Here is a 19549-nt window from a genome sequence, read left to right as displayed (position 1 = left end):
AACCGGTAGGCTGTTTTTGAGTAGCTTGAAAAAACTGCAGTGTAATAAGCAACCACTACAACAATCTTATCAACTATCAGTTATAAATATCTTATACTATACATTTTACCTAAATATGTTCATACCGTAATTATTAATATCTGCATGCTGTTGTTATTATACAGAAAAACAATATAGTTTAAAATTAAATGAATTGAAACAAAATTAAAGGTAATTGTGCACTTGACAGCTGGAGTGGCAAAATACAAGTTTCATGTTATTAACCTAATATTATTTCATTGTTCTACGGGCGTCACATCGTCTTGTTATGATCATAAGTGAACCTCCTATTGATTGCTGCTGATGTCAGTCGTTATGTTTGGATACATTAACAATTGCACTGAGATTAGGTGAGTTTGACCCAAATAAAAGACACTTTTGTTGATTTATATATTCTATTTAGTATTGGACACAAATTAGTATCAGTTTGAATATATTGGATGCCTTTGCAAATGGAAGAGTACAGGATGACCCACGGTTACTGAAGAGAGTGTTGAGCAAGTGAGAGAGACTCATGCGTAGCCAACAGAAATTGGTTTGGAAGGATTCTTCTTGTTCTTCCATAGGGTGGCCTATTGCCATGCACTAAGTCTCAAGGGCCTTTTGCGCACCCCGGAAGCACAGCATGAGGCCGCCCAGTCTTTGGTTTCAGTAGTTCTACAAACCGCCTTAAACAACCTATCAGGGAAGTTCATCACCCTTGTCCAAACTACCAAGTATGGCGTGCCACTCCCTTGCTATTGCAGAGCAGTCAAAGAGCAGGTGTTAAGCAGTTTCTTCCTGCTTGTCACACATTCTACAGAGCGGATCCTTCCGAAGGATGCCGACTCTGTGAAGATGCTTCCTCAGGTGACCATATCCTGTAATCAGACCTATAACCCGAGAAGACACTGATATACTTAATGAGAAAAGGTTGGACGCCACCCTAGGGGAAGGCGACTGTAGAACCATTCTACTCATTCTCAGACCCGGATGCAGCCTCCAACTTCTCTCATGTTCAGAGGGAACCCTTTCCGAGACAGCCCCAAAGGATTCACACCTAGAAATGCCACAAAATGATTGAGGTCTCATCATACCTATTTATTTAGTACTATCTAAATCATGTATTATCTGTTTTGTGATTATGTGGAAAATAATTACAGAATGTGATGAATAAATTAAAGTGTCAGGTTATGTTAATAGTGTATTATAAAAATAATAACGTTAAACTCTTTGATGATTCATACATTTTTACAGTTGAGCTGTACAGCTGCAGTTGCTCCAGAACTGGATGCTGCTGTGAAACATGACATTGAAACTGATAAAATAAAGCCCCGGAAACATCCAGGTGTTATAAAATTTAGGACATGTTCACTCCCAAATGAAATCATAAAAGCTGTTAGTGTTGTGGCAGAAGGTAAGTAGATTATTTTGTTGTTATGTAACTAACTGTTAACTCTCCCAATTGTTAAAGTTGTCATGTCTGTCAACTATATGTAAGGATGTCAGACAAATGAACAAATATGTGTTTACATTTAGCACATTCACGCTTAAATATCTCTACTGTAGTAGCAGTGCTATAATACACTGCTATTTTAACTGGCATTCCCTTTTACTCTACATTTGAGACTTGGACATTAACTAAAGCAGCTGGATTTGTAAAATGTTTAATTATGCTTTGTGTTGTTTTAATCTACGCCATTTATCTTCTTGCCAATTTACTTTCCATTTATTTGATATGCTTTTTTTTAGAGTTTACTCAAAATGTAAGCATCAGTTCCTTGATGAGATGTAGATGTTTAACACATTCAAGACAACGGCTTATTTCCAAATTTATTTGCTATAACATTTTTCAATAATTACATAAAAAATCCGTAATAGTTTCTTTTTATGTTAAACGTCTTAAGTATAATGAGAAATGTATATATGCTTCTCAGTTTTGCACAAAAATATTCATTTCAATATGTTTTTAAATGTTTTTCTGTATGCCCCAAGTGGTACCTAGACAGTTAATTTACTTATTTTTTGTTCTCTTAAGACAAGAAGCTTATAAATTGCACCTAGTCCTATGTCTCTCCAGTCAAAGTAGGGAGAGGGTGGCTCATCCTTGTTGAGGCTAGCAGAACCTCTGACTCTTAGAAAACAATCCACACCAACTCCAACAGTCATCTCCTGCAGTAGACTAGACCTATCGAATTACCCTTGCACCCCAGAATATCGACATTTATGGTTAGTGATATGCCTATCCTGGACACCTATAAGGTTACCCAGATTTGAGTCACAAATCAGTTTTTGCTGTGCCCAGTGGTAGGTTCAACTGGACGGTATAAACCAACCAGAAGTGATTTTTCCTTATTTTTAAAAAATTTATATTAAAAATTAAGCAATCATGCGCCCGACTGAGTCGGTTATTTAAGGTCAGTTATTTAAATGCGGAATAAAATTTAAAAATTACCAAGACAGGCAAACAATAAAAATGCAATAATGAAATGTATAGCAACATGTAACCCATTGGGCGCATTACGTGCTTTACGAAAGCCCGGTATATACCCGATCGGGTACACAACAGCAGTTTTGAGGATCGCGTGTATCCGATGGGGTACACATTGTCATGAACATGTTAAAAGAAATTATGGGGCAGTTTATGTATTTTTCTCAACAGAAAATTTACATTGATACAACAACATAAAACCTATTTCATTGGACATATACATATAATCAGTATATTTGTGAGTTATGACCCACCAAGGAAAAGCGGACTGTATGGGCCCAAACAACATATTTCAGTAAACCATCTAAACTACATAGGCTGATATGAGTGTATTTATGATCCACCTAAAGAAAAGTTATTTTATTGTCCCTAACAAGTCACAGGAAATCATTTGATGTACAGAGGGCTAAAATATAAATTTTTAATTATGACTTTATTCTTGTTTCTTTATTTCTGTTATTTTGTGAATACTTAATCTTCCTAATATTAGAATTTGATTGGAAACCTATTAAAATTTAAAATTTGTTTTCAAACATCGCAAAAGAAATCAATAAAAATAATTTAATCTGGTGAAGAGGGACTTTACTTTCCTCCTTACTTCTCAAAACCATGGAGATAATGCTTGCTAAGTTTGTTTGGGAGGGGTCTCTTTTGAAGCGACCTCTACATCCAAATCAGCATGCCTGCACTCCAGGAAGGTCATGCGACACGGCCCTTCACCAATTAGTATGCAGGATTGAGAAGACGCTGGCAGCAAAAGAGGTAGCCATAGGTGTCTTTTTGGTCATTGAAGGAGCCTTTGACAATACGGGCACTCAGGTGATTACCAATGCGGTCTCCAGACGTGGATTTGATGGTCAAATATGTGACTGGACAAGGGCCTTGCTCACAGACAGAGTGATTGTTACCACTCTTATGGGAGCAAGTGTCAGTGAAAGGACTATGAGAGGCTGTCCACAGGGCATCCTTTATCCTCTCCTGTGGAACCTAGTTGTGGACGACCTGCTAATGTCTTTGAACAGTAGCGGTGTTTTTGCACAGGGGTACGAAGATGATATTCTGATTCTTGTGAGTGGCAAGTTCAACACAACAGTCACGGAAGCAATCAATGCTGCTCTAAACATGGTGGGAAACTGGTGTGATGGGGTGGTCCTTACTGTCAACCCCACCAAGGCTGCTGTGGTTGCATTTACCAAGAGGCGTCAGTTGGAGGGTATTGGTCCATTTATACTCAAAGATTCTTCCATTGAGTTGAAGTCCGAGGTCCTGGGCGTGATCCTAGATAGGATTCTAAACTGGGGACCTCATCTAGAAAGGGTCATCGCCAGGGGAAAATGGTCTTTAATTCAATGCAGCCGCGTCATAGGTCAGGGACTTAAGCTGAGGCTTTTGTACTGGCTTTATGTTTCCGTAGTCAGACCTGCACTAATGTATGGGGCTGTTATCTGATGGCCAAAAACGGAGGCCAAGATGGCGGTAGCTTGTCTGGCTGGCATCCAAAGGATGGCTTGCCTTGCTATCCCTGGGGCTTTTCCTAGTGCGCCGGGTGCAGCTCTAGACTGTTGCCTCAACCTCACTCCTCTGGACATTGTCATTCGGGCTGTGGCCAGGAGGAGAGCCTACTGTCTTCAGCAAGCGAGACTCTGGTCGGGCTGCAGCAGTGGGCACTGTAGAATAAGCATCGTGATAAAGGGGATGCTCTGCACATGATCTCTGATCAGATGCCACAAAAATTTTCCTTTGACAAACCCTTTAGGATTGTGATACCTCTTAGGGACGATTGGTCAGAGGGAAGGAAACCTCTCCCACCAGCGGTGCTTGAGTGGTTTACAGACGGCTTTAAAACAAAAAGCGGCATAGGCGCTGGAATTGTTGGGGTGAGACCATTCCTGGTCATAAGGGGATCCCTAAGAATGAAAGAGCTGATGCCCTGGCCAACCGGGGTTCAGCGTCAATTATGACAGGCCCTCAACTGTTATGCGGTTTTCAAAGGTGTGAATCCTTTGGGCCTGTCTCGAAATTGGTTCGCGCTGAACATGAGAGAAGGTGGAGGTTGCATCCGGGCATGAGAATGAGCAGAATGGTACTTCAGTCGCCTTCCTCCAGAGTGGCGTCTGACCTTCTTTCACTAAATAGATCAATGTCTTCTCGGGTTAGAGGTCTGATCATGAGACATGGTCACCTAAGGAAGCATCTTCACAGATTTGGCATCCTTCAGGAGGATCCGCTCTGTAGAATGTGTGATGAGCAGGACAAAACTGCCAAACACTTGTTTTTTGATTGTCCTACAATAGCAAGGGAGCGCTATGCCATCTTTGGTGGTTTGGACAAGGGTGGTGAATTTCTCCAGGAGGACCTAATAGGTTGTTTTCGGCGGTTTGTGGTACTGCAAAATTTACAGGCGTTACCATAGGTGAACAGTTCTTTTGGATAATAAGCAAAATAGCTGATAATCTATGTACTCCATAAATAATCTCAGTGCAATATCGGTTGTGCCTTAATTTTCTGAAGCAAGAAATGCATAGGCATGTAAAGTACTGCACTGTTCAGTATTAAATTTTCTTTTTCTAATATTCCTATCTCTTAATAACTGTAGTATTTAGATACTGTTACATATTAAGGTATTTTGCTATTATCCGGAGGCCACTATTTTTGGAACAATTTTTCCTCCTGGGGACCTAAGAAAACCATCTAGAAAGAACAGACTTTATTTGACTTACTGTGAAAATTACATATTATTATGATGATCAGATCTTGTTTTGTGCCTCCCAAAAGGAAGTGATATCGGCAAAAAGGCTATTCGTTCCCTATGTACTACTTGTTATTATGCGATATAAGTAGGTTTAGATTAGATTATTATAAATATATTACTAGTATTACCAAATTTAAAGATAACCTTTGTGAGTGTACTCTGAGTTTAAATTTACCTCATGGGGTGTTTTTTTGTTCAACTACTGAAGCCCACACTGATGTCCAGGAGCGTTTTCGATTGGTACTTTCCTGACCTCAAATCATGTCCCAGATTAACTAACTTTTCCGACGTCAGTTCATGCTAGACGATCTGAGGTGAATGGTAAAGTGCTTTTTCTCTTCAGAGAAATTATCGGAACACCATTCCATATGTTCTGCCTCAAATCAAGCACTGATGAATATATAATTTTTGTATTATACAGTGTTAATATTTATAAATATGGAAAACCGATCATATTTTGAAAATAATTATGATTTTCTTTGTTTAAAGTTTGTTATTGACAGTGGAAGGTTTGAAAGGATAACAGGATTTTAAACTTTTGCCATTGTTATATGTTACAAAAGGTATAACACAACATTTCAAGGATTGGGATCTATACCTCCCCCTCCTGATGAAGAGGATAGATTCCAATCCTCGAAAAATTATAATTTGTTTGACAATGTAATAAACTATGTTTATTTTAGATCATCCAGTAAAAACAATTCTCAATGATGCCAAAATGCTTGCAAACTACTTGTACTCTCGACACTATCCATGGGATGAAGAGGATTTGGAAGAGAGACGGAAAGACTTCGTTGAAAATGTCAAGTCTAGAAGTAAATAATGCTTGATTTTAATATAAATACGATTATAAGTACTGTTTTTTATTGAAATTTTTATAATTTATTTTTGGTTGTAGATTAAATTTTAATGTTTATATTTAAGCCTTATTTTAAGCTTTAAGTGAAACTAGAGTTGCTAACAGTGTGTGAAATGAATAAAACCTAACACATGCCAAGACTAAGGTTCTTTTAAGCAACTGCTAAGTTTTGTGTAGTTAAAACTAACTAGGACTAGCTAAGTTGTTTCAGACGCCATAGATATTGCTTGAAAACTATGTGAATAAAATAAGGATTTTAACCTTTGCAGTTAACAACTCCTAAGAAATTATTAAGTCTGGTCCAGGGCGTGCTAACTGTTTAGTTATTCAATGGTAACCCTAAAATATGGGTGTGTTTTACAGTTACGTCAGCAGAAACAGTTTTTGTGCATCAGGAAATAACAAAGAGCAAAGATTTATTAAGGTTTGATGACAGTAGAAGCGTTAAGTTTGTAGCTGCAGAGTTCTTAAATGAAACGGATATATGTGGTGGTGCTCTTTCACTGAGAAAGCAAATGGAAATCTACCTGAGATTTGTTGCAGATCCTGAATTCAAGTCAGGAATTGCTGAAGACGGTGTCCATAGAAGTACTGCGTGCATAACTACAAAATATGTAGTAAATAATATAATTGACAGGGCTCCTATCAGGATACATTTTCCATCAAAGGTGTAGAAATGAATCAATCAATAAATAATTCTTTATTCATTAGTTGTACAGTGAGATACATTGAATAGTGTCATACATAACTTATATATATATATATATATATATATATATATATATATATATATATATAAGTTATGATTATAGTAATTATATATAATATATATAATTACTAAACATATTCAAATTCCTCTATTGAATACTAAACTAAATCAATCAAATAGTTTTTTAGTTTCCTTTTAAGATTGGTAATATTATTTTCCATCTTTATGTTTTGAGGAATATTTTTCAAAAATCTTTTCCCAATATACATAGTTTTTTGTGTGTATATTTCAAGTCTATGGTGATCACTGATGATTTCATTCTTATGGTGTGTTATATTTGTGCACATTGTTTTCTAAATTAATTTGTTGGCCATGATTGTTTTTGAAATATGACAATTGGAAAGTAAATGCAGTACAAGTTCTTTAGCAATAAAATTCTGATATGCCTATTGTGCTAGAAGGATTTGGAATGTATAGATGTGGAAATTATAAAGCCTCATATCCACAGCGAGTCACAATATGTGTGTAGCTGCAGCTAAGTCTAACAGCCTGCTACACCTAGTACTTGCTTACGTTTTTCTAGACACATGTGGACCCTTCACTAGCTGTTGCTACTTGTTTATTATTGCTACTATCTACCACTTGTTTGTTCTGAGGAAGAGCTAGGACTAAGCATTAGATGCTAACTGCTAGTGGTTAGGTTTTATTCACTTTACTATGTTGGAGGTTTCTTTAGCTTTACTAAAAAGGGTAATAAGAAAGGAATGTGACTGAATAAGCTACCGGATTGGTTCAAAAGTGCAAATTGTCTCTTAAAATACAGTTTATCACAAAAAACCTAAATCTCATTAAGTATTTTTGAAAGTGTTTACAAACTTTCATAAGAATTAAAAGTAAAGAAATTAACCCTCCGGATGAAACATGGGTGCTGCACGTTGTGCTGTAGTTTCGCTAGGCTGGTGTACTACGTCTCATTTCACTGATGTATTAGTTCAGTGGGTTATACTCACTCTGCATTGTACTACATTGTGCTACCTCTTGGGAATAGTTTAAACAATATTGCAGCCATTTTTTGCATTACATTTACTGGTTTGTTGACGAGCAACAAAAGTTTCAGCTGAGTGAATTGTCTGCTGATATATACAAACTAGTTGAGCCACTGTGAATCAGGTTTTTTATACTTTTATTGTTGTTTTCATTGTAATACAAGTTTGTTTTAGTTTTTAATCTATTGTAAATATGAGGATAAAGTGTAATTAATAATGTAATCAGTTTTAAGCCTCAATTTCACGTGAAAATAAATAGCTTTTATTGCTTTGGATTGAGTTGCTAGGTCATAGTGTTGAAACAATGCATGAATTATTTGTTTAGTACTATTTATTTTTTTGATAGCTGCAAGTACAAGTACATTACAAATTAATGGCATTAGTGATATACTAGATTACGATTTAAAATCCAGTGATGAAAAGACAGATTTGCCTTCTCCACCTGATCTAGGCCTAAGATCCCTAACAATAGCGATTTGTATAAACTTTATTTTTTACACTTAAATGGATTAGGAATAAAAATACAAAACAAAAGAAATTAGTTAAGATATACATATTCAATAAACAAATATGATTTGATGCACCAACAGCTTTAAATTAAATTTGGGATTTTGGTTTAAAAACAACAACAAAATATTTGTTTTAGGTATTAAATTATAAAGTAAAAATATAATGGTGTAACAAAAACCATTGTTTTATGCCTTATGCCTCTATATTTAAAGCCTAGTCATAAAAAAATCAAGCATTACCCTATTAAAAAACGTAATAGTTTAAAAAAATACTACACTGTACTTTAACTGAACATTTAAATACAACCAGGTAGAGAAATTAGCACTTTTTAATGAGTCCCAAAAGGGTTAAAATAACTTTTCTCTTTATTTCAGAATTAAACATGAGTAATTTAGTACTTTTTACAACTTCTTTTAACATTTGTGACGTATATCAGAAACCTTTTTACTGTTACCATCCTTGATTCAGCCAACCTCTCAATTCCTCTTCCTTATTCTGTCTCTGCAACTTCTTTTCTGTTTCTAATATATCATTATTTCTCTAATCTTTATTCTCTTCTCAGTGTATCTGTATATGATTGGTTTGTATTCTATCAAAACATTTCCCCACCTAGTATTAGATAAGTCTCCTCAAATATATATGTAAAAGTTACCAGCTTGTCTTCTTCATATGTATATTTTAAATTTCTTAAATTAAATTAAATTTTTCTACAGCATATCTGCCTGCTTTCCTTGCATTAACCCTTTGTGCTCAAAAGGCCAGCAGCATTGACCACACCAAGGTTTCAGACAGCTAGTGTTAGTTTTGCCGTAGTTTGTCCTCACAACTGGTATGGCTAGTGCAGCTGACCGCACTACTTTCATTGACAGCTCGGCGGCAATATTTGTTGTTTGCCTCCTCAGATCAGAATTATTTTTCAATGTCCTCTACGTTATTTGCATAGTAATTTTAAATGTTTAAAGAAGAATGAAAACTAATATAACATTTTTTTGTAATAAATCTTTTTAATACAAAAATAAAAATACATTTGGGATATTTAACTCTTATATGTATATTGTTAAAAAACATGTATATATAATGTTATAAAGTAGGCATGTATAGTTATTATAGTTATGTATAGTTGTATAGTTATGAACTATTTTACATTTTCTCACTTTACATTTTTGTATGGATTAAAACTTTTAAAAATACACACCTATGTGTAATCAACAATAGTTAGCACACGTCTTTTAATAAAATGTTGTAGGTTTAATATCCCTTCTATCACTTTAGTGTATATACCAACTACTTGTCATTCATCTTATTTGCACAGTCAATGTTTAAAAAATAATTATAGACTGCTTTAAAATTTACTACTTTACCTTAAAATTACTTCAAAAACAGCTGTTTGATAGGTTGCAGCACTCACCATTCATTATAAAACAAAGAGAATATTAGAAAATAACTGCTATGTTTAGTGGCCAGTGGTGCTGGCCTTATGACCTATGAACATATTTTAACTTGGTCAGTACAGCTGGACATACAAGCTGAGATAACATTATGACAAAAATTAATCCAGGCCAAAAAAAATGGTGGCGGCCAGTAGAGCTGGCCGTACGAGCTCCAAGGACAAATTACAAATACTGCCTTCGAGTACACAGGGTTAACCATATGTTTCTTCTTATAAAAGCATATACAGGTGTTGTAATGACTCATTTCATACACCCATCTCACATTCATATGAATACTTAATTTAATTTAGAAATTTATTAGTAATAATAACTATTTATAAATTGTCTCAAATTTTAATACAAACAATAATAAATACAAAATTAAATATATCAAAATTAATCAAAATTCACCTAATTACATCTAAAACTCAAAAGTTATAAAGTAAACTAAAGTCAGTGATACAGTGTGCAGGGATGATTGTTGAGTGAAGAGAGCAGAGGTTTAAAAAGTGAAGAGGAGGGAGGGATATAGAAGAAGTGAAGCAAGATTATTATTTTAAAGAAAGAAACTGGTTACATTTTATTCAGCAGTATTTGGTTCAAAAGAAAAGTTAATTTATTAAATTCATATTATCACTGAAGTACAGAGAAGCAGAAGACAGACATTGGGTGAGAAAATTCCTTTAAAATTTAACAGTGATCCATTGGAAGAACATATAACCCAGGAACATCCGATTTGGCTAACAATTCAAAATTAATATAATTAAAATTTAACAAAATTATTTTTCAAAATTACAATATCTTTTATTAAAAACAATACCTAATATTTCTATTTCATTAAGCCTGCACGACCACCCTGCCCTAAAATTTAAGAACTGTATTTTAAAAAATTTACCATTATTGTATCCTCCATCTTGTTTCAAAATTCAAACCTGTATGTCAATTTATCATCATTAAAGTTCACATTTGTATCATACTGAGTTATTTGTTATTTCTAGCTATAATCATCAGAATACAAATTAAGTTTAACCATTTATTTAAAGTGTATAGTAGTAGTATATTACAGTGTTCAATAAAAATTTCCAAAAATTTTATAATATAGTACACATAAAAATGAACAAAATTCATGGTATGTATGTCCCAAAACCTTTAGTTTTTTATCTGTGTATATGTATTTTTACATAGAAGTTTATTGATAAAAACCACATACAGTACAGTTATGAATCTTATTATTTATATAACCTTTTTGAGATGTTAAAAAGTTTACAACAAAAAACTTGAAAGATATGTCTGCCAACAAGAATCATCTTTAAATGGGTAAAGACATTTCTTTCTTATTTTATTCTCAAAAAGGCATACCAAAGGTTAATATAATCACTATGTTTCACAACCGTACTCTAAGTAGTTCTCAAGCAGTACATTTGTGTGTTAAAAGATATACAGAGATAGATAGAAAACAGGCTTTGGCATATATGTTCAAATATACTTTTTATTCATTTTACATTGAGGTGTACACTTACATTCTAAATTTATTGAACACTTCTTCTGAATACTCTGTAGTAGAGTTTTATATAATGTAATTGTAAACTTTATCACTGTAAACTTTTGACTGTTACAGTTGGTGAGCTACCGCTAGATGCCAGTGAAGAGCAAACTTATCACTACACAAGTCTTGTCCGGTCCAGTGTGGAGCACCTGATGAACAAGTACCGCTACCGTTGGAGTGCCCTGAATCTGCATCAGTATTCCTGCTTGGTTTATCTGTTCACACGTGCTGCACCCAACTATGCAGTTGTTTCCAGAGTGCTGGGGGAAATCACCAAACTCCACCCAGACTATCGGCCGACTAGCCTCTTCGACTTTGGCTCGGGTATTGGATCTGTGTCCTGGTCAGTATGAGCCAAGGATCTGTCTGAGGTTCAAGTAAACTGTACAAAGCATATTTTAAGAGTTTACTGTAGTAAAATCACCTTGAGTTTTACTCCATAAAGCGAATGTTAAACACTTACTATCTTATTTTCAGATATAAAGTTATAGGTAATGTCTCATATTAAATACATGATCAATACACAATCAATAGCAAGGAAGTGCTACGCCATGTATGGTAGTCTTGACAGTGGTGGTAAATTTCTTCAGGAGGACCTGATTGGTTGTTTTCAACGGTTTGTTGGATTGCTGATTCTATAAACTAGTTGGTTTAATGTCATACTTTCGGGATGTGCAAAAGGCTTAACCTTTCCAGCGTTATTGACGCGGATCCGCAGAGGGCCACTACAAGCTCAAAACGTTATTGCCGTGGATCCGCGTTTTTGCATTATTTATTTTCTTACTGCTATGTTAGTTGAATATTTTGCTGCTAGATGGTTCTAGTAGTCATGCGACATACAGATGTGTTGCCCTGCCTCGAATTCTGTTACAATGGGAGTGGCAGTTGCTTCTAATTGGCCAAACACTGTCTAGAGGGCGTGGCCCCGCGCCTTTCACAAAGTCATTGACGGGAGCTCCCGTCAAGGCATCTAGTCAGTTAGTTAGTGAGAAGCGTCCGGTACACGCATATGTATTTCGGTTATCGCAAATTTTCTGTTGTGTCCTATTATTTTCAAAGTAAATTATTCATATTATATACAGCAGATTCCATTATTTATTTAGTGTTTTTTTACCATTATTCGTGTGAATGGCGAATCCAGACGATTCGGAATTTGAAGATTTGGTAATTCTGAGCAATTACTTGGTCAACCCCAAACTTTTTTATATTTTACTACGGTTATAAGGATGTTCTCAGAAAGCAAGAAACATAATTCAAGCCCCGCAAGGCCGTCCTACAGGTTGCCGAGCGATAAGAAGGTTCAAAGTCCACGCGATAACAGTGGCTTGCGGGAGACGCGCGGAATGTCAGTTGTGACAGCCCGCCACCAAATAAACACTCTTTGTCTACTTTCGTATTTTTCTAATTTTATTGGTTTGTAATTATCTATAAAACTGTGTTTCATTCCCCTACTTACTAAATAAATGATAAAAATATTAGTGACAACTATACTGCTATACTACGATATTCTCAAAAGTTAAAAATTAGCCTAGGAAATCCAAAAAGGGCTAAAAAAAATTTTATTTACCGTTAAATAACTCTATTTTGACATACAGAAACGAAAATAAATTTAACTTTACACATTGGAAATTAAAAAAAATTGTAACTTTATCAAAGATCAGGTCCAATTTTTCATGACGCTTAAAGGGTTAAATGCACAGCAATAGGCCACCCCTTAGAAGAAGAAGTACAAAAGTGATGGTTTTTCAAGTAATCAATTAAACTATAAAAACATCAAATTGACTATATATTTAAAATTAAACATCTGCCATAACTACAATAAAAAATAAAAGAGTAGAAGTGTTTGAAATTTTAAATTGGGCTAAAATCAAGATAGTTACCAATAAAACTGGTTCTTTAGTGCTGAATCAGGGAGTAGCATTGGTAAGTTGTGCTGGATCTGTCTACTGTAATTTTAGTGGTTAGTAGTCAAGGAGCCAAGAGACAATATTCATTGTATACATAAATACACAACCTAGTCTTTTATGTAATCGGTAGGGAATTTTCCGCTAAGAAAGTAATTGATTACCAACCGTGATAGTCTTGATGAGGGATGTAAAGGGAAGGTACTGTTACCATTTACAGGTGAGTATTTGGATTTCATATGTTTGTCTGATGTGATTTAATTTTGTTTTAATCCTTCATACATGGTAAGTGGTATGTATCGGCGATCATAATTTCTCTGTAACATGCTCGGATAACTGCAAAATTAGCCATTCCATTATTGTACATTTATAATTGTTTTATTTTTATTCATAGTCTCTTAAATTCAGAACTCATTATTCATCTTGAACATCGGTATAACACTCCAGTTTTCAAAGACACTTCAATTGCAATTCAATATTTGCAATTCAATATTCACAAATTAATATTATTTGATAATTTACCAAATTATTTTCTGGCAAATGATTTTCACTGATTTACTTTAAACGACAGTTGTGACTAGACTCAACGATGTTATTTTTATATGCACGGACCTATCAGTACCTGAGGAGATAATCAGTGCCCTGTTCACCTGCCTATCAGGTCAACAGTTAACGATGATTAATCGTCTTATTTTAAAATAGCTGTGCCTCCTAACAGGACGCAATTATGTATTGATATTTATTAGCAATAACTGAATGTTTATCAGAAAGTTAGAATATTTAAAAACTGAAATCACATATAATTCTAATTTTTACATTCTTTTGATGAGATTTTTAGTGCAAACCCTAAACAGTTTTTTTTAAATGATATCTGTAGTTTTATAATTATGAATTTAGTTGAAATTATTGCTTTGTACAATATATATATATTTAGTTTAATTTATTGCTTTGTACAATAGATATATTTAATTTAATTTATTGCTTTGTGCAATAGATTATAGAGCATTATGAATAAAACTATAAAAGAAATAATAAAACCTGCATGCAATTACTTAAGTTGTAAATTTTTAGTTCTTGTTGTTACAATTAATTGTTTAATTAATTGCTATTACAGAATAGCTATTACGATGGATATAACATTACAGTTATATTTACACTGTATTCTCTTTTAAAGAATACAGTTAAATATTTACAGAAATATTTTTGGTACCCATGGTATTTTTTGGAGTTAAGAATGTAAACCTGATTTTCTTTCACCGATTTCACAAAATAAGTTTTCTCATTATGTTGGAAGATGTTTTAATATTAATAATATAGGAAGGGGTTAATATTGTTATGTTTGCACTAATGCACTTATACTGTGTTAACTTGTTAAGTGTAGTTTACTTTATAATGTAGTGAATATTTATAATAATGTTTAATATTCAATTAACTTTTATATTCCTTGTAGTTATTTGATATTGCTCGGGTAGTTATATTTGTGTATTAATTTCATGTGTTTGTTAGATTTTCTAATTCCAAGAACAATATGTCAAGTGGTATCATTCCCAGCTGTTTCAATTCACTTACAGTCTACTGTATTTGTAATGCCAAATTTATTAGCCTTGTTACCCTGATTACAAAAATATATACTTATGCAGGTGTCAGAAACCAAACCAAAAAGCGTTTACTTCCACCTCTTTTAACTTCTAGTCGTAAGATATTTTTAGTGCCATACGTAAGTTTGGTTTGTTGAAGAAAATATGTATACATACGTACATAGGACTGAGAAGCCTACATGTGCAAAAAATGTTTATTCTAGCTATTAAAATGTTGAATTAAATGTATATACAGGGTCTGTATAATAAGTAACCGGACTGAGCCTGCCCTGCTCCGTCAAAGCGTCTGCTAACTGGTATCTGGTGCTGTAGTGGTGGTGGGGGGTCTAGTGAAAGGGAACCGGGCTGCAGCAGTTGCCTCCAAGCGCTTGGAGAGTTAGTATCGAGCGAGAGCGGAGTACATGTTCAGTTACCCCGTTGGAGTGAAAATGGAGAGTACGATCGAGCAACGTTTTAGCATTAAATTTTGTGTCAAACTCAAGAAAACGGCCACGGAAACTCTTCAAATGATTCAAGAGGCTTACGGTGAGGATGCTCTGTCCAGAACTCAGGTGTTTCAGTGGCACAAAAATTTCCGGGAGGGCCGCGATGACGTCCATGACAAACAGCGCGTCGGTCCTCCATCAACGAGTCACACGGACACAAATGTGCAAAAAGTGCGTGATGTGTTGAACAGTGATCGTCGTCTGAGCATTCGGGCTATTGCAGATGAGGTCAGAATTGATTAGATGACCGTTCCAAACATTATTAAGAACGATCTGGGCATGAGGAAGATCTGCGCGAAGCTGGTACCCAAACACCTGACTGATGAGCAACAGAAGCGTTGTGTTGCTGTTGCTTCGGAAATCCTTGATCGACTGCAAACCGAACCAGAGTTTTTCAACCACGTTATTACAGGAGACGAGACGTGGGTTTTTGAATACGATCCTGAGACGAAGCGGCAGAGTTCGGAGTGGCACACACCGGCGTCACCACGACCGAAAAAAAGCGCGCATGAGCAAATCGAAGGTGAAGTCGATGCTCATTGCTTTCTTTGATGTGAAAGGCATTGTTCACAAAGAGTTTGTGCCACCCGGTCAAACTGTAAACGGCCAGTACTACAGAGAGGTGCTCCGTCGACTAACCGCCCGGGTTCACCGAGTCCGTCCGGAGATTGCAGATTCATGGATTCTCCATCACGACAATGCACCGTCGCACACCTGCCTGCTCTTCACTGAACAGTTGGCAAAACAGTCGAGGGCAACGTTGCCACAGCCTCCTTACAGCCCGGATATGGCACCACCGGACTTCTTTCTGTTCCCTAAGATCAAGAGACACCTTAAGGGGACGCGGTTCGGGACTCTGGAAAACGTTCAACGTGCTCCAACGAGGGCTCTAGACAACATCGAGGTTGCCAACTTCCAGGGAGCGTTCAGGGATTGGAAAATACGGTATCAACGTGTTATCGACTCCAATGGGGACTACTTTGAAGATTTCTAAAGAAAAATTGTACATATTTTGCCAATAAAAAATTTCCTGAAGTCAGTCCGGTTACTTATTATACAGACCCTGTATATTGGAACAGAAATGAATTTAAATGGCCGGAACAGACACTTCACAAGTTTTCTCAGTCCTTCAGTTTGCATACTGTGCCACAGTTGAGTTTACCTTGTAGCCCAATCAAGAAAATACATTCATATGTAGATATTGGAAACAAACTTTGATCAAAGAACGTCTACTTGTAATATATATGCTTTTGAACTAAGATATTTCTGATGTTATAGATAATAGTGCTTAGTTGTCCCAATCAAGAAAATACATACGTACACACATAGGCTTGAGAAGACTACTTTGGTCATGAAGTATATACTATCAGTTTGCTTGTCTTGTGTACATACATACAAACATTCAAAGCTTTGTTCAGTGTTTATATAGTATTTCCCAATGCATGAATTTATTTAAATCCATCACTGGGTATTATATAGTAAAAGTTAGATGGTAACTGTCCTTGCTAACTGCATTTACTACTGATCAAGCACTATATACTTCATATTTTCTAAAATTTAAATGTAAACAAATATTTTAATCTCTTTGACGCTCTTCAACTGAAAGTGTCAACAGCTAACTAGTGATAAATTTGGAATATGTTTCGGGAACATTATTGTTTTGTTTCCAGATTCAAAAATATTCTAAGAATCTTTTTATTCTATTTTTTTCAATAAAACCTTCCAAGAACCAAAATTGATATCAAAATAGCCAAATTGGTCCAACAATTCTCGAGATTAGCACTTAGCGAGTTATTCTTATAATAGGTGCAAAAAATATAAACCTAAAAATAACTGCCCTTTATTGTTTTCCAATTTTATAATAAAATATTTTATTTTTGTAGTAAGCAGTTACTATGCAAAAATATTACAGATAAGTATAGTTCCTAAAACTACATTTTAATGTCTTCATAATAACATTTTTTTACCAAATATAATTTTACAGGGCTGCCAAAAGTTATTGGGGTGACTCATTGAAGGAGTACATGAACATTGACAGTTCCAGTAGTATGAATGATTTGGCAGCACTGCTGTTGCAAGGAGGACGTAGTGAGGCGAGGACACCACGAGGCGTATTCTACCGTGAGTTCCTTCCTGCCCAGCATGTGAGTGCATGTGAGTCTCCTTTCTTTAAGAGTGTGGGATAATCAGATGATTGCTAAGTTTAGGACTCCTTTGGACCTGTGGCCTAGGTCTAGTGAGCCTCTTGGTAAATTCACCACTGTTTATAAAGTATATGAATTATAACAATGTTGTGCTCACCACATACATTACCGATTTTACAGAGTATACAAGAATTATGGAGATGGGAATATATTTATAAGCCGTTACAGATAAAGCAATGAAACTTTACTCATTGATACTTTACTTAAATATCTAGTTTTTGAAGCAAATACTATATTTAAAATATAAATATCATTTCAGGGGACGACCCACAAGGACTTAGTAGAAAATCTTTAATGAGGGTATAGGTCGAATAGTAACATCAAATCAGAGGTCTCTTTTAAGAATAAATGCTACAAATCCTACCCCAAACAGATCAATCCATAATATTGGTGGTGACAAAGGATAAATGTGGGTTTAGGATAAACATGTGTATGTTTTCCTACTTTTCTCTACAATGTGTTCCATCGTATGGATAAAAGCAGGGTATTCACTTTAAAATTACTTATGTATATAATTTTAAATGTATTTTGTTTTTTAATTATTCATGTTCAAGGAATAAATGTAAAATGAATTATTTTGCAATCCAAAATCTTCTTATAGCAGAAATACATTTAAAATATGTATTTATTGTCAGACTTCTCAAGGCAAGGAATGAAGATTACACTTCATTAGTCACATAAAACATTTTTTTGTTGCACAAACTTGGTCATCATTTTACAGCTTTCAATGAGGGATCCTAACACTTATTATACCATTTAAAAATGAAGCCAGAAGTTTTATTAATAAACATTTCACAGTCATGTATCATCAGCTGAACACAAAACTTTACATACCCTGTAAGAAATTAAAAAACAGTGTTTTATAACAAAAATACAAAACCCCTGTTAAAAATCCCTTTGGGCCTGTATAGTTGCCCTACAAGTAAAATCAATTTTAAATGTTCATTAATGCTGAAGGTATAAAAGTGAGAACCCTGTGCATTAAATACTCTGATTTCTTACTTTTTTTGTCTAACCTACCACATAAATTTGTGCCTTAATTACTAAAATAACTACATTCCAGTATGATTGGTTCCCATGTTTATCAGTCGAATGGATATTTTTGAGGATCATTTGTTAAGAACTGAAAGAAATACTTAATTAAAAGACCTCTAATTTCTACCTAGTGTAAATTTGGTTTGTGCCACTCAAAACCATCAGTGTCTGTCTTAAAATGTAGTTGTAAAATAGAATTCAACAGATAAATAAATGACAATGTGATATACAAGGAATGTATCTGTACTCAGGTAAGTCTGTAAATTAACTCTGGCCTGCTAAACCTATGTTCTACCATGTTGCAGACAAAATATAGTGTAGTGGTGAGTGCTCACTCACTGATGGAGCTGCCGTCCCGTGACAGTCGACTCTCTGTGCTGCTCAACTTGTGGCAGAAGACTGAGGATTTCCTCATTGTGGTTGAGCAGGGAACCAAGCCTGGATTCAAGGTAAAGATGCATAAAAATTAGAAGAAGTGGTACCTAATAGTAGACTATTCTGTGAAACATTCTAATTATTACTTCTGAGTCTTCTGATTGGAGTTTGGGTATTCTGCTTTCACTAAATTGTAATGACAATTTTTAAACTCTGTAACCAATTTTAACATTTTAACTTCACTCCTGTCACTTGAACCATAGATCTCAAATTTTGATGATGAATATCCACAATCATCATCACACAATGTAACTCACATAAATTTTACGTTTTAATGTTAAATATTAAACATTTTAAGACAAACAGAATCTGATTAAAAAAATATTTTCAAATTAGATATCAAATAGTTTTAAAATAATAATAATGAAAAAGTAAACAGAAGAACTTGCAATGGGATAGTAAAATAACTATCATTATTTTTACACTGTTATTATACATTTATTAAGTTGAATTTGATAATGTAAATATTGATACAAAATAACTGAACTATCATGAAACAATCATAACAGGTTCAATAACTGAACTAC

General features: G+C 34.7%; 1 protein-coding gene across 1 annotated transcript in view; it reads left to right on the top strand.

Moving 5' to 3' along the window:
* The window catches only part of LOC124369247 (methyltransferase-like protein 17, mitochondrial), a 41044-nt gene that overhangs the window by 6934 nt on the left and 14561 nt on the right, over positions 1-19549 (top strand). The window contains exons 2-6 of the mRNA XM_046827139.1: positions 1276-1435; positions 5945-6076; positions 11434-11704; positions 17333-17492; positions 18893-19036. Of these exons, the coding sequence (XP_046683095.1) occupies positions 1276-1435; positions 5945-6076; positions 11434-11704; positions 17333-17492; positions 18893-19036 (867 nt within the window). The remainder of the gene's footprint in view (positions 1-1275; positions 1436-5944; positions 6077-11433; positions 11705-17332; positions 17493-18892; positions 19037-19549) is intronic.

The sequence above is a fragment of the Homalodisca vitripennis genome, chromosome 1 (genome assembly GCF_021130785.1).
Source record: "Homalodisca vitripennis isolate AUS2020 chromosome 1, UT_GWSS_2.1, whole genome shotgun sequence".
Lineage (NCBI taxonomy): Eukaryota > Metazoa > Arthropoda > Insecta > Hemiptera > Cicadellidae > Homalodisca > Homalodisca vitripennis.
The sequence above is the reverse complement of the archived record's forward strand: the minus strand, read 5'-3'. Positions and strand labels throughout refer to the sequence as shown.